General features: G+C 34.4%; 1 protein-coding gene across 1 annotated transcript; it reads left to right on the top strand.

Moving 5' to 3' along the window:
• The first annotated feature begins 1488 nt into the window (after positions 1–1488).
• Positions 1489–9537, top strand: LOC132157812 (serine incorporator 1-like). The gene is made up of 10 exons (XM_059567085.1): positions 1489–1629; positions 3902–4063; positions 4145–4332; positions 4441–4520; positions 5914–6051; positions 6172–6341; positions 7034–7124; positions 7525–7675; positions 8681–8890; positions 9122–9537. The coding sequence occupies exons 1-10, from the start codon at positions 1591–1593 to the stop codon at positions 9258–9260; spliced, it is 1368 nt and encodes a 455-aa protein (XP_059423068.1). The 5' UTR covers positions 1489–1590; the 3' UTR covers positions 9261–9537.
• Positions 9538–17267: the final 7730 nt, after the last annotated feature.

Below are 17267 nucleotides of genomic sequence, written 5' to 3'. Positions count from 1 at the left end.
TGTGTATATAAGTAAAAAGCAAATGTTTTTTGAACATTTTAGAATTTAATTTATATATATATATATATATATATATATATATATATATATATATATATATATAAACCAGTTATATTCATTGAAGTCTACTCCAACATTTTCTTTTTTCATTTTTACATTGAATGTATTAAAGTTGCCCTCGGGTTACAGCTGAAATTGATCTGACAGCAGTACGTGCACATGTAGAAACGTTCATGTTGCACACGCGTCCCCTGATACCTCACATTTGCGCTGATATATCATCAAATATCGCAGTTCAACAGTTTTAATCTTAATAAATGCGTTTATTTATATATGTATAACTGTGCTGTCATCCTTATTTGATTTTATTCAATAAAAGGGGTGTTTATTCTCCCGATAAATCACAATACCAGAATTAGTCTTGAATGAATTTCAATGCAAATGATCGTTATAGCAAAGCCTCGAACAACGTCAGTGTTTCACCTTAATAATGATAATGAATGGATTTCATACACTGTGATGAAACACTAAGCTCGTGCAGAGCTCAAACAGCGGAAGAGGCGAGAACTTACCAGCAGCGTAGAAAGATATCCACAATATCCCTGACTGATGCAGATTATTCACGGCACTGATACATTAATGCACCGTTTTTACGGGAGACGGTGTGTTTTGAAAGCACCTGTCCCAATCCTCAGATTTGACAACATTTCGGCTCCCGTTTGCGATCGTGATTTTAGAGAAATAATTGACAGAGAGGCAAAGAGGACGATACCAATAATTATTCGTAGGGGAGACGGTACACTGCACTGAGAATGAATACTGGATAAAATCGTTGTTAATTCAAATATCCATGGCGTTAAGATGGCAAAATAACGATATTCTGATTATTGTTTATTATTTATCATATATGTGTTTTTTTTCTAAAATCGGATTAACGTTAGATTGATTCATAAAGTCAGAGAGGTGGGCCCGTGTTAAATGAAGCATACTCTACTGCAATTTATTATTATTATTAATGTTGTTGTTGTAAAGCCGTTTATATTTTGTTCTAAGCTTACATTTCAAAAAAAATATTCATAACCGATATTAATAAGAGATTAACAATATTAAAATACTTTATTTTAGGCTGCGTAGTTATATTATATATATATTATATATTATATATTATAACGTATTACATTATAATAGCCATGTTTGCTTTTTTGCATATGGACTTCAGCAAAAGCAGGAAACTAATATAAACAAGCCTTAGCTTAAAATCCTTAAGTAATATAAACATAGTATTTCAGAATACATAACATGCCACAAAAATATTGCATTTATACATCGATGTGTTTTTTTTTATTATTATTATTATTATAATTTTTATTTTTATTGTTTTGTTCAATATATTAGTTTATGGAGGAATCGCGAAAGAAGGACCTTTATTATGAAATATAACGCATTGCTCGTTATATTATATAGAGTCGACACCTTCAAACACCGGAATGAACTGACAGAACGAGAAATAGCTACTGCTGTAACGTTAACTGACTGTCAGTTAGTTCGTCTTCTGAAAGTGGTTTGGAGTCGTTTGTTTATTAATACAGAATGGGAGCCTGTATGGCGTTGTGCTCTCTTGCGAGCTGTGTAAGTGTTCTGTTTTATTTTTGAATGTTAAATTTTTAATGTTTAGCAAACCGAGCTGCTAACGTTAAGTTACCTAACAGTGTCGCTAAATCATTAACGTTAAGTGAACCGAAAATAGAGAACAATATAACTAAGACAACATATTTATAAAAGGTTAACGTAATGGACGGCGATATTTAAATAGAAAACGTGTGGTTTCGAAGAGATGTTCGCTAGAAAACAAAAGCACACGGAAGTGTACTTACATTAAACGTTATATTGAGATTAATCATAGCAGAGATCATCTATGACTTGCTTACAGATAACAGTCATTTAAAGAAAGTATACAGCAATGCAAGGGATGATAATCCCAAATCAGATATTAATGGTTTTTGTATTATGCAGTATTTGGTGTGATTTATTCTTGTAGCTTCGATGTGTTTTATTTAAGATGATTAGTTATATAATCGGGTTATACAGGTTTTCAGTTTTCAGAGTCAGTTTTTGTAACTGAGAATAAGAATTTGAGAACTTCGTTCATTTTCAGAGAACTGAAGCTTAATACTTAGAAGTTTAATACTTAAGTGTAAAAGTGAAGGAATGTAGATTAACTGAGATTTGTTAACAAGCTGAATTGCTTTCATCTGCTGGTTTTCAGAAATTTGGTATATTCAGTTTTGCATTTGTAACCCAAGCCATGCTGCTTGAGCCTCTTTCTGTAAATGTTTATCTACTTGCTGGTACAGCACACACTCCAAGAGAGTCAGATCTACTCTAAGTACAGTTCAAATACAAATACAAAGTACAAATACACTTTACATTATGGTTAAGATTGGTTATGATGTGTTGCAAAAGCAGTGTTTTTATTGGATGCTTATCATTTGTGCCAGTAAGACAGACTTAGTCTTTTTTGTCTTCAGTACAATCTTCCTTTTTGCTTGATCAATAGAAATATGAAATGAGTGACTATATATATATATATATATATATATATATATATATATATATATGTGTGTGTATGTGTTTGTGTGTATTTATTTATTTATATATATATTTTATTTATTTTTATTTTTCTTGTTAGATTTCCTCATTGGTTAATCAGCTGATCAGACACTCCTAGCATGAGTAATGGTCATGGTGATTGTTAAATGAACTTTTATTCAGTGCACATGACTGGATTTCTTAGGATCAAAGTCTTTAATGATGATTTCCTCACTGTTTCATGCAACAGAACAATCCTTCTTCCTGCTGCAGTCATATACTATTTAGGCCATGAATGGAATACTTTAATGGGGGTAAATCAATTATATCCAATAAAATGATTTTTCATATAGCCCATGAAAAAATTATAGTAATTTCTTTACTAGTCTTTGAAATGTAATTATACATGGTTCATATTTACACACCCTGTAGGTTCTCATAATCCCCAAAAAACATTTTGGGCAAAATTAAATTTTTATTCATTCAGGTTCACCAAATAAAATGATTATACATACATACATATAGGTGACCCTGGACCACAAAACCAGTCTTAAATCACTGGGGTATATTTTTAGCCATAGCCAAAAAAAAAAAAAAGAAAAAACTTGTATGTATCACAATTATCGATTTTTCTTTTATACCAAAAATCATTAGGATATTGAGTAAAGATCATGTTCCATGAAGATATTTCGTAAATTTCCTACCGTAAATATATAAAAACGTAATTTTTGATTAGTAATATGCATTGATAAGAACTTAATTTGGACAACAGGCGATATTCTCAGTATTTAGATTTTTTGAAACCCTCAGATTCCAGATATTTAAATAGTTGTATCTCGGCCAAATATCATCTGATCCTAATAAACCTTACATCAATGGAATCAATATTCCACTACACTTAAGACTGGTTTTGTGGTCCAGGGTCACATATATATATATATTATGATTTTTACAAACATTTTAAGCAGGACAGCTTTCAGCATTGCTAATAAGATTTTTTTTAAAGCATATTACAATGATTTCTAAAAGATCATATGACACTGAAGACTGGAATAAAATTTCATCTTTGTAGTCAAAGGAATAAGTAATATTTTAAAATGCAATAAAATTTTAAACATAAAATATTTACTTTAAAAGAAAAATATATATATATTTTTAAAAACTCTTATGACTGCAAATGATCTTTCTTCAGTGCTATATATATAAAATTGTAAAATGTTTTGGATATTCTTTTGTGAACTATGGCAATTAAACAAGAAATGCTTGAACTGGTGAAATGATTGCTCTTTCTCTCACTCCCTCCACGTTACAGGCCTCGTGTTTGTGTGGCTCCGCACCATGTCTCCTCTGTGGCTGTTGTCCTTCTTCCAATAACTCCACAGTCACCCGGCTGGTCTTCTCTTTCTTCCTCCTCCTGGGGACACTGGTGTCTGTAATCATGATCTTGCCTGGCATGGAGACGCAGCTCCGCAAGGTGGGCCCCCCATCAGTCTTTATCTTCCTCACTTGTGCTTTCAGTGCATCTGTTAATTGTCTGTTTTTAATGTCTCTTCAGATTCCTGGCTTTTGTCAAGGAGGAACCACAATTCCAGGAATCGAGAACCATGTTAACTGCGATGTGGTTGTAGGCTACAAATCAGTGTATCGCATGTGCTTTGCTATGGCATGCTTCTTTTTCCTGTTTTCCGCAATCATGATTCGTGTAAAGAGCAGCAAGGACCCTCGTGCCACTATTCAGAATGGGTAACCCTGATTTATTATTTGTGTACCATTATATAATTATGCTATTGTTACTGTATCCTTTACTAAATGAAATGAAATTTGCTTTTTTTTGCTTGACTATTTTGTCAGGTTCTGGTTCTTCAAGTTTCTGATACTTGTTGGCATCACTGTTGGAGCCTTTTTCATCCCGGATGGAATGTTTCATGATGGTACATTTTAGGTTCAACTATTCTGTTAACAGCACATAATAGAACAATTTCCATTTTCATATATGCACTTTGGGAAATACATAAAAGCAATGACAACATGACAATGATGTTCAGCTGTAAATGCAGCAGTAGTCATGATAATGTTATTCTGGGAAGCCATTGTCATATCGCAGGACTAAATTCCAAGGGATGCAGAAAACGCCTGGTCTTCTGCAGGGAAGAAGTCAATTACTTTTTAATGACTATTTTGAATGTTATGAGATGCATGGGAAAAGACCTTATTGAAATTGGAATCAGATGTTATTATTTTTTCATAGCATATTGCATTACTGTCTTGCCAGAATTCTCATGGTGTGGAATTAAAGATGCAGAACATTGTGTTTAGAGATCACGGTTAACTTCAAAAACAAGATCTTGACATTAGTATGTTTCATTGTGAATTTAAGTATGAAATTAAAGGCCCTTCAGAGATGCATGTTTTATTAAACATAGTTCTAAATGTAGTTTAAAGTGTTCACCAAAAAACTAAAATTCTGGCATCATTTACTCCCTCTCATGTCTTTCCAAACCTGTAGGACTTTCCTTTTTTTGTGGAACACAAATTAAGATATTTTGAGAAATGTAAAGAAAAAGTAACAGTAAAACAGTAAAAGTCCGTTGTCACCAGAAGTGTTTGGTTAACAACATTATTTTAAATATCTTTGTTTGTGATTCACAAAAAAAAAAAAAAAAGTCATACAAGTTTGGAACGACGTGAGGGGGTGTAAATTATAACAGAATTTTCATTTTTGGCTGAACTTTTTTTTTGTGACATTTTGATGAAAGAAAAAATAATAAGCACACACATAAAACCATTCAAAAGTTTTTTGAAAGAAAATATACTTTTATTCAATGCATTGAATTTATCAATGTTAACAAAATATTTATATTTTAAATAAATGTGGTTCTTTTGAACTGAAACCTGAAATAAAGTACAACGGTTTCCACAAAATATTAAGCAATACAAGTATTTTCAACACTAAAAATAAAAATATTTATTTAGCACCAAATCAGCATATTAGAATGATTTCTGAAGGATCATGTGACACTGAAGACTAGAGTAATGGCTGCTGAAAATTCAGCTTTGTCATCACAGGAAGAATTACATTTTATTTCACAGTTACTATTTTTACTGTATTCTTAATCAAATAAATGCAGCCATGGTGAGCATAAGAGATTTCTTTCAAAAACATATAAATCTTACTTATCCCAAACATTTGAAGATCATTGATGTTCATTTATTAAGATAGTAAAAAGGCTTGTTTTTATGTTTTATTATATTTTATGTTGAGGTTAGGCACATTTAACCAGTATGCTACTGAAGCATAATTTTTCTTCTTTTTTTTAATCACAGTCTGGTTCTACTTCGGTATTGTGGGCTCCTTCATGTTCATCCTGATCCAGCTCATCCTCCTGATCGACTTTGCCCACTCCTGGAATGAGGTGTGGGTGAGGAATGCTGAGGAAGGCAACAGCAAGTGTTGGTTCTCAGGTACGTAGAGAGCAGATACAATGAAAGACACCCTGTTCATCCCAGTAGGTTTACAAACAGGTGTGTCCAAATCCACTCTTTTCAGAGAAAGAAACCTGATACTGTTTTCTATGTCCACAGGTCTGTTGTCTTTCACTGTCCTGCATTACGCCCTGGCCTTTGCAGCAGTCGTGTTGTTTTATCTCTACTACACCAAACCAGACAACTGTACCGAACACAAGTTCTTCATCAGCTTCAACCTTATTCTCTGCGTCATCATATCTGTGGTTTCAGTTCTGCCAAAAGTGCAGGTAAAAGGGAAGTGCTAAAGCAGGTTTAGTGCTTTTCCCGTCTCAACTCTGCACCCAATTTCAAAACATTGATAAAAGGCCAAACAACTCCATCAACCCTCTACAATGTCAGTGCAAGGTTGGGGGTTCGATTCCCCGGGAACACATGATAGGTAAAAATTGATAGCCTGAATGCACTGTTAGTCGCTTTGGATAAAAGCATCTGCTAAATGCATAAATATATACATATAATATACTATATAATATATATAAGGTCTGGCAAGTAAACTAAAATATTTACTAGCCAGTGGCGATTTGGCTATGGTTGTCCATATTAAGATATGAAGAAGCATTAGGACCTTGAACTTAAGCAGCAAACAGGAAATGCTAAAACTGCTTTAACTAGCTGTTCCACATCCTGACATGAATGCTGATTTAAAATAATGTGCATAAGAAAACAGCCTCTCCGTTGTACTGAAGGTCATCTACAGTTTACATTAGCCTCCAGCTTTTGTCTTTGTAAGGAAACTTCTTTGTTTCCTTCTTTGCATGCAGAACATCAGTGCTGGCCTGCTACAACAGACAAGCTTTCTTTACTGTGCCAACCATTATGAAAATCTGAAGTTTATATAGGGTAGTTTCTTACAAATGTAGACAAAGTCTGATCTGTGCTTTTTTAAAATACGTTTCTTTATTTTTGTATGTGTTTTCAGGATGCCTCACCTCAGTCTGGTCTGCTTCAGTCCTCTATTATAACTCTGTACACTATGTACGTCACCTGGTCAGCCATGACCAACAATCCTAGTAAGTTACACATAAAAAATATATATATATTTACTGTCTGTCTCTGGTTTCTCTTTTTATTTTATGAGCTTTCCTTTTGTTCCTGCTCAGGTTGATGCAATATTTGGTGAGTTTTGTGCTGCCATACAAACCAGATGCTCAACCTTTATAGTCTCCTGATGCTTGTTACTAAATAAAGCCAAATTAAATGCTAGAATCCAGATTATCAATGTTAACCCACTATTCCCACAATCTGTTATGGTCTATTAAGTATACCTATTAGCAGCATATAGATTATCTTAAAAAATGTAATTAGCTGACCATTAGGTGTGATCATAGTCTTTAGTAGTGACGTATGTGATTAATTGGCGTATATATTATGTTTCTGTATGTTCACTTTAAATCTTGGCTCCACACACAGATCGTGAATGTAACCCTAGTTTGCTCAGCCTGGTGTCCAATATAAGCACAACTGAGGCCATGCCTACAAGCTCCCCTGGGATGGTGCAGTTGTGGGATGCTCAAGGCATTGTGGGATTGGTTATCTTCCTCTTCTGCACCTTTTATGCCAGGTACATTAAGCAAAACTAAAAAATATTTTTGAACATTTGAGTAACTTGTAACTGTCAGTATTTGCCTTTAAAATGTATAAAGAAAATCTCAAGTGCATTTCTTCATCAGCTGCTGTAGTTAACTGGTGTGTTCTATGCTTATTCATTGTACATTTCAATTTGACATTCACAACCAGCTGCGCAGAGGCATGGGTTGATTGATTGATTAGTGGTGTCAAATGAGGACACCTGTAGGCAGGGTCCAAAATTAATATTTGCCAAGCAGCAACTGTGAGCTCAAATTGGCCTTGGCTAGAGTCGCCAGTTAAAAGGTAACTTTACCATTTTCAGTGTCATTAAATGTGATATTTAATTAGTTATAGAAATTGTGATTCTTAAATATTGTGCTTCCTAAAATTTTCAACGTTTATGTCAGCATTTCTTTAGATTTTACAGAATCCAAAAGCTTTTAATAAAATAAAAGTTCAAAGGTCTTTGCAGGTTAAAATTTTCTTTCAAATCAGATTTGTATTCATTTTCATTCAGTTTTGAATGGCACTAATATACAGTATATACTTTTTCAAACGTTTGTGGTTGGTAAGATTTTTTTTCTTTTATATAAAAAAAAAAAAGTCTATAAAGCTTAAAAAGCTGCATCTATTTGATTAAAAACACAATAAAACAGTATTATTGTGAGATATTGTAACAATGTAAAATAACCTTTTTCTTTATATATATTTTAAAATGTCATTTATTTCTTTGATGGTGAAGCTGAATTTCAGAAGGCATTACTCCTGTCTTCAGTGTCACATGATCCTTTAGAAATTATTTTAATATTCTAATTTGATTCCTAAATAAAAATATTAACCTTTGACATCCAAATTTCCTCAATTTGCAATCCATTGGTAAGTGTGAGAAAATTATACATTATGCCATATCATAGCTCATCATCAATTAAATATGAATCTGAGAGAAGTAAACATCATTCTCATGCTAGTGTCCATATGATGTCTTTTCTCTTTTCAGCATCCGTTCATCCAGTAATGCACAGGTGAACAGGCTGATGCAGACAGAGGAAGGGAAGGGTACTGTGGGAGGGGAGGAGGTGGGCGAAGACGGAGTGCGGCGTGTCGTGGATAACGAAGAGGACGGCGTCACATACAACTATTCCTTTTTCCACTTCCACCTCTTACTGGCCTCTCTCTACATCATGATGACACTCACTAACTGGTACAAGTAAGTGCTCATTCTTCCACGGATTGAACCAAAAAGTTGGATTGGATTAAACCAAAAAGTTCAGCTATCATAGTTTAAAGGAATATCACTTATGCCCAATAATATTGTTCCAGACCTGTATGACATTCTTTCATGCAGTCACAAAGAATGCAACAGAACTGCACCACAGACTAGCTGAGGTCTAAATATTTTTTTTTATGTTTTCTGCCTTTTCCTCATATCTGTCTTCAGACCTGATATAACCACTCAGGCCATGCAGAGCACTATACCTGCAGTGTGGGTGAAGATCAGCTCCAGCTGGATGGGTCTGGGGTTCTACCTTTGGACGCTTGTGGCTCCTGTCATTTTACCCAATCGAGACTTCAGCTGAGCTTGAGTGGGTGAGACTCTGTCACCTGTACAAGCTGGCCATGTTTGTGCTATGTTAGAAATATTACAATCTCCAAAAACCATTAAATAGCCAAGACTGTAAGCAATTAGAATCTGAAACAGACTATTGTTATCTAGTCTCATAGACCTAGTAGGTACTTGCACATTAAAAATACATAGACAAAATCAAAAATATATGATGCCATGACAAGTATTTAAAAAAAATTATATTTAAGTCTGTTTCAGCTCTTTAGTAAATTGACACATGATGTGAGGATTACTGTTGTGCAGAAAGTCACCATTCACCATTAGCATACCTGAAGCATACATATATGTGTATATATATATATATATATATATATTTATATTTATATATATATATATATATATATATATATATATTTTGCATGCCCCTCCAAATTTTTTTTTTTTTTTTTATTTTTGATGTAATGCTCGAGTGAACACCAAATTCTGTTTTGCTTTGATTCCTCCATTCTTTTTATCTCATACTCGCATCCTTAAGATTAAAAAGCTAAAATGTAGGTAAAGGTAAGGTGGATGGACAATTAAGGAAATGAGAAGCACCCTTTTTGCTAAATGAATGATTCACTGCTCACTCATTTCTTACACTACCGTTCAAATGTTTGGCTTCTGTAAGATTTTCAAAATGAAAGTAATCTCTTATGCTTACTAAAGCTGCATTTATTTAGTCAAAAATACAGTGAAACCGTAATATTGCGTAAAAATGTTACAATTTAAAACAAATGTTCTGTTTTATTATATATTAAAATGTCCTTTATTTAGTGACAGCAAGGCTGAATTTTCAGAATCCTTTATTCCAGTTTTCAGTGTCACATGACCCTTCAGAAATAATTCTAATATACTAATTTTGTGCTCAGGAAACATTTCTTATTATTAGCAATAGTGAAAATAGCTATGTTGCTCATTTTTTTGGAAAAGCATTTATTAAGAATTTATTTGAAATAGATTTTCTGTGAATGCCATTTTGATCAATTTAATGCATCCTTTCTTAATGAAATTATTTTATGTAAAAAAACAAACAAAAAAAATCTTACTGACCCCAAACTTTTGAACAGTAGTGTACTTGGAGTTGCTGTGACTCCACACATGAAGGAAAAATTAATGAAATGAGTTATATAAATATTCGCTTCTACCATATTGTCGATATCCTGAATAATTCACATGTCATGGTCCTTAAGGGTTATTTTGCTGTCGTCTCTAACTCATTATGGCTGTTAAGTATATTTTATAAAGTCTATATTGCTCGTTTATCTTGTTTAGCACTACTCGCTGGTTTAACAGGTGCAAGCTACTCAAACCTAAAGCCACACATTTCCAGTTTGACACATACACACAATAACTGTCCTACAGACCATCAGCGTAGTGGTCCTAGCCATGAATTCAAATATGCATGATACTGCTGCTAGAAACCTACTCTACCTGAAGAAGAAACCTTTTTTTGTTTTTTTACAGTGATAGCATTTCAACTTCAGGGTTCAATGCATTGTACAATAGACATTCTATAATATACAATTTCACTCCGATTTAGCACTTTTTTTCTCAAGCAATGGGGAGAGAGGGTCATCTGAAGGGCTTAAAGAGGGGGCCGTTTTCACTCCATGTGTTCTGTAGAGCCCCTGGAACTTATGCATCTAGCAGATAAACCCAATCCGACACACCCTTCCCCCGTACAACTCACTACACCACACTCTGACCAGGGTCTACCACACTGCCATGAACAACAGACTGTGCTGTAATATTAATCGCTGATCCAAATTAATATATTATGGTGCTGTCAATCCATTGGAGGCACATGTTAGCATATCTAGCTTGTTGTTTGGCTGAATAGTTTGGTGTGGCAATAGATAATTTAGTGTAAAATAATACATTTAGATAGCACTTACATACAGTTTAAATGAACAGTTCAGGGCTGGTTAATATGTTGAAGTTGATATATTTAATCTGTTAATGTTTCTGAAAACTGAATGTTAATCCTTCCACCTGTGACACTTTGTGTTTTTTTTTTTGTTAATTTGTAAGCACATGCTGGAGTAAAATTGCATCAAGAAAATGTTCTAAAAGTGACCATACGTTTAGTTTACATTTGTGTAAAATTGCTAAAAAAGCTGTGTATGCAAAATATGAAGTTAATTTCATAAGGCTAAAAAGCTGTGTTATGGAAGCAAAATGTTAAATTCATTTCGTAAGGCGAATTTCAAAACTCTAAGTATTGTAGGTGTGTCTGCCTCAAGTCATTTGGTATTGCTTGTGCTATGCTTGTGACATTGGAGGAAACTGATTGTGAAGTATACTGTGTATTTAAAGTATATTTGAACTTTTCCCAAGGTAATACTTTGACAGAAGCATGACGGTTCATCTGTAGTCTATTATTAGGAGCAACATGCAAGATTAGTAATTCTTCATGTGCCTTTCTATGATAACTTCTTATCAAAAACGACCAGGTTTTTTACAGACCTATAAAAAAGTGCCTTTGCTGTTTTATAACATTTCATTTTTCACACCATGGACAATATTTCTCTTTTAGTTGTTTCTGTAGAAGTAGTTTTTCAGTGATATGGTGTTGTTCAGTATGTGCTAATGCTGTGTATATTTCAATAAACTGATGTAAACTGTTGCTTAGTCAGTCTTTACAAATCAGCTGTATTGATCTGACTGCCAAACCAAAAATTAAATGTCTTGCACTTTATTATTGGATGTAGAATTTATAACAGAGTTTAAGTTTGTTTAGGGCTAAACTACAATATATATATATATATATATATATATATATATATATACAGTCGTGACCAAAAGTTTTGAGAATTACATAAATATTAGTTTTCAAAAAGTTTGCTGCTAAACTGCTTTAAGATCTTTGTTTCAGTTGTTTCTGTGATGTACTGAAATATAATTACAAGCACTTCATAAATTTCAAAGGCTTTTATCGACAATTACATGACATGTATGCAAAGAGTCAGTATTTGCAGTGTTGGCCCTTCTTTTTCAGGACCTCTGCAATTCGACTGGGCATGCTCTCAATCAACTTCTGGGCCAAATCCTGACTGATAGCAACCCATTCTTTCATAATCACTTGTTGGAGTTTGTCAGAATTAGTGGGTTTTTGTTTGTCCACCCGCCTCTTGAGGATTGACCACAAATTCTCAATGGGATTAAGATCTGGGGAGTTTCCAGGCCATGGACCTAAAATTTCAACATTCTGGTCCCCGAGCCACTTAATAATCACTTTTGCCTTATGGCACGGTGCTCCATTGTGCTGGAAAATGCATTGTTCTTCACCAAACTGTTGTTGGATTGTTGGAAGAAGTTGCTGTTGGAGGGTGTTTTGGTACCATTCTTTATTGATGGCTGTGTTTTTGGGCAGAATCGTGAGTGAGCCCACTCCCTTGGATGAGAAGCAACCCCACACATGAATGGTGTCAGGATGCTTTACTGTTGGCATGACACAGGACTGATGGTAGCGCTCACCTTTTCTTCTCCGGACAAGCCTTTTTCCAGATGCCCCAAACAATCGGAAAGGGGCTTCATCGGAGAATATGACTTTGCCCCAGTCCTCAGCAGTCTATTCACCATACTTTCTGCAGAAGATCAATCTGTCCCTGATGTTTTTTTTGGAGAGAAGTGGCTTCTTTGCTGCCCTTCTTGACACCAGGCCATCTTCCAAAAGTCTTGGCCTCACTGCGTGCAGATGCACTCACACCTGCCTCCTGCCATTCCTGAGCAAGCTCTGCACTGGTGGCACTCCGATCCCGCAGCTGAATCCTCTGTAGGAGACGATCCTGGCGCTTTCTGGACTTTCTTGGACGCCCTGAAGCCTTCTTTACAAGAATTGAACATCTTTCCTTGAAGTTCTTGATGATACTATAAATTGTTGATTTAGGTGCAATCTAAGTAGCCACAATATCCTTGCCTGTGAAGCCATTTTTATGCAACGCAATGATGGCTGCACGCGTTTCTTTGCAGGTCACCATGGTTAACAATGGAAGAACAATGATTTCAAGCATCACCCTCCTTTTAACATGTCAAGTCTGCCATTCTAACCCAATCAGCCTGACATAATGATCTCCAGCCTTGTGCTCGTCAACATTCTCCCCTGAGTTAACAAGACGATTACTGAAATGATCTCAGCAGGTCCTTTAATGACAGCAATGAAATGCAGTGGAATTTTTGGGATTAAGTTAATTTTCATGGCAAAGAAGGACTATGCAATTCATCTGATCACTCTTCCTAACATTCTGGAGTATATGCAAATTGCTATTATAAAAACTTAAGCAGCAACTTTTCCAATTTCCAATATTTATGTAATTCTCAAAACTTTTGGCCACGACTGTATATATGTTATGTATGTCATTTATATTTGAATATTTTTGTTCCTTTATTTTTATGTTGAGCTGATACAACACACTATTATTATTGGTTATATTTTTTATATTCATTTATATTAATTTTTCACGTTCATTTCGAACTCCTTAACGTTCTGAATACTTTTGTAAATGTGGTTTAAATGTAACATATATTTCATTTTATTTCGTCTAAATAACGAGACTGTCCTCCTCCTAAAAACGACCACATATGTCGTTTGTGCAAGCATCAAGCGCCCTCTAGCGGCCTTATGACATTCTCGTTTGTCGGGTGTGTCGTCACCAAATGACCTTTGACTGTCGTTACCATCGTTACCACTCACAAAAAGGAGGAGTGACCCAGAGCCATATAGAGGGAATTACAGACCAATAGCGCTTACATCAAATTTATGTAAGGTGATGGAAAAAATAATTGTAAACAGGCTTAATTATATATTTGAGAGCAAGGGAGCCTTGACATCTAATCAATATGGTTTTAGGAAAGGACGATCAACATTGGATGCATTAGTAAAACTGGAAACCGATGTAAAGAAAGCTATAGCGGTTAAAGAGGGATTAGTGGCCGTTTACTTTGATTTGGAAAAAGCATATGATATGTTGTGGAAGGAGGGATTACTTATTAAAATGAAGAGCATAGAAGGAAGAATGTATAATTGGGTTTTAAGTTTTTTATTTGACAGAAAAATTCAAGTTGAAGTGGGTGGTGAAGTATCTCAAATTCTAAGTGTGGAAAACGAACTCCTCAGGGAAGTGTGATTATTCCTATAATATTTAATATAATGATTAATGATATATTTGGAAAATTGGCTCCGGGAATCAGCACTGGGTTATACGCAGATGATGGTATAATGTGGAAAAGAGGATGGAATATATCTTTTAATATGAATAAAATTCAAGAAGCTATAGAAGTAGTTGAAAAATGGTCGTTAGAATGGGGATTTAAATTCTCAATATCTAAAACATGTTACCAGATATTTACAAGGAAGAAAATTAAAGAGAATCAACTACTTAAATTATATGGGTCTTCTTTAGAGAAAGTTTCAAAATTTAAGTAGGAGTATGGTTTGGTGGCAAATTATCATGGAAGGACCATGTAAATTTTATATTAAAGAAATGTGGAAAATTTTTAAATGTAATGAGAGCAGTAGCAGGTCAAGATTGGGGTGCTGATAAACAGTCATTAAAGAGCATTTATGTTGGGCTTATGCGATCAACCCTAGACTATGGATGTATTGTTTATGAGTCGGCATCATCAACGTTGTTAAATAAATTAGATGTCATGCAAGCTAAAGCATTAAGACTAATTTTAGGAGCAGTTAAAGCCACGCCCATTGCAGCATTACAAGTAGAGACATCAGAAATGTCATTAAGTATAAGAAGACAGAAACTAGCAATGGCATACTGTGTAAACCTGCTAGGACAAAAAGATAGTCATCCTGTAAGGGAAGTTCTAAATGATTGCTGGGAAATTTTAAATACAACTGGTAAAGGATTTGCATGGAAAATAAAGGAGTGGGTTAATGAAGCTGGGCTAGAGTCAATATCATTTGGTCCAATAGTGGTAGTATCCCCAATTCCACCCTGGATAATAGATCAACCGGAAATAGACATAAAATTACATGAAAACAGAAGGGAAATGAATGACTCAGTTAGGTTAAATACATATGTATATGAGTATATAAAAAAATCATACTACACGTTTCTTCAAATTTATACAGATGGGTCAAAGAGTAAAGAGACTGGAATGACAGGGGCTGCATTCTATGTTCCAGAGTTCGAGGTGAGGAAGACTGAAAGGATAACAGATGGTGCATCAGTATATACAGCAGAGATGATAGCTATTTCAATGGCACTCGAGTGGTGTATGAAGTTAGACCTGATAAAGTAATATGTTCTGATTCAATGGCAGTCCTTTTGAGCTTACAATCATTGGAAACAAATAGAACTGACATTTTAACTGAAATCATGATTAGGTTATACGGTTTATGACAAATGAGAATAATAATTACATTTATGTGGGTACCAGCACATGTGGGAATTCAAAGTAACGAGGAAGCAGACAAGATTGCCAAAGAATCAATTAAAATGAAAGAACCAAAAATAAAGATTGCACTCAGTAGATCAGAAGGAAAACATTTAATTTTAGAAGCATGCGATAGGAAATGGCAAACAGTTTGGGACTTATGTGATACAGGTCGACACTTGTACTGTTCTCTATATATGTTTGCTTTCGAAGTGTGAATATATATAAACAGCAAGCCAAACTCTGCTCAAGAGCCAGGATATGAGCGTCTTGCTCCTTTAATAGTATTGCAGTTTACATGGGCAAAAACACCGGCCATTGAACCGAGTAAAACTGTAAATAAATGAAAGAAATATAAAAAACTTAATATAAATCAAAATGACATACTTATTAACAATGTAACAAGTAAAATGTATATAGATACATTGCTAACTCAGGTTAGAAGCATTATCAATACAGCGCACTAGCGCCAATCTGCAATAACATAAACATTTAAATATCACGTTTAAACTCCTGCAATATACACTAAACAGATAAATGATTCAAATTAACTTACAGCCAATGCTTACGGCAGGGATTAGAAGAAAGATTGACGCAAATGCAACAGAAACATCTCTCACGCGTTCACTGCACCATGAGCTCGTTATTTCCTGTTACCCGATGCGCATTGCTCGTGGAAACACGTCAAAATAAAAGTCCTAACATAGGAACTTGCATAATAGCGGCAAGTAAAATGAAACTTATACAGAATATTAAACAACTACGAAATTATAATATTCATAAATGTAAATGTACATCGTAAATTATACACAGCCTCTAACAGAGGCAGAACAATACTATTACAAGGTTCCAAAAACCATAAAGAAAAGCAAAATAATTCACAACTTAAGTAGAAAAAAGCTAGTTATTTTCAAGCATTTACGAACAGGACATAAATCACACTTTACACATTATAGGGAAACATGACACAGGTCTATGTGATGTCTGTTCAGTAGAGGAAACAGAGCATGTTATGCAGATATGCAAGACTTATGAAATACAAAGGAGGATTCATAAGGAAGAATTACAAGCAGTAGGATGCCAAGAATTTAATATAACTAGCTTATTAAATGATGGTCCAAATTCAAGGAAACAAATGCATGCAGTCATGAGATTTATTAAGAATAGTGGTCTATATAATAGGATATATTCATTATTTTTACACTCCATCACAGTAGGTGGCGGTATGCACCTTGGAAGTTGGTTCGCAACCCGGCATTAAAATCAAAGAAGAAGAAGAGCCATATGGCTAGCTATGTGGCTCTGGACTGACCCAACATTTTACCGAGCGTCGTTGTCCAGGTGTGTAAACTATTTTATTTTATGCTTTGTTTTTTAATGTACTGTTCTGATTCTCTGCAATTAATGTCAAAGTAAATGCAGTTTGACGTTTTCTTTTCAAATCTGTTGCGAATGGCAGTAAACGAATGTGTGTCAATCGCAACGAATGTGACCACAACACTTACCATATTATTTACCATGATAACTGTTTTACTGTGGTATTTATAGTTAGAACACATTAACCACAATGCCATGGCTTTAATAC

This window comes from Carassius carassius, chromosome 15 (assembly GCF_963082965.1).
Source record: "Carassius carassius chromosome 15, fCarCar2.1, whole genome shotgun sequence".
Classification (NCBI taxonomy): Eukaryota; Metazoa; Chordata; class Actinopteri; order Cypriniformes; family Cyprinidae; genus Carassius; species Carassius carassius.
This window is presented reverse-complemented; position numbering and strand designations above follow the sequence as displayed.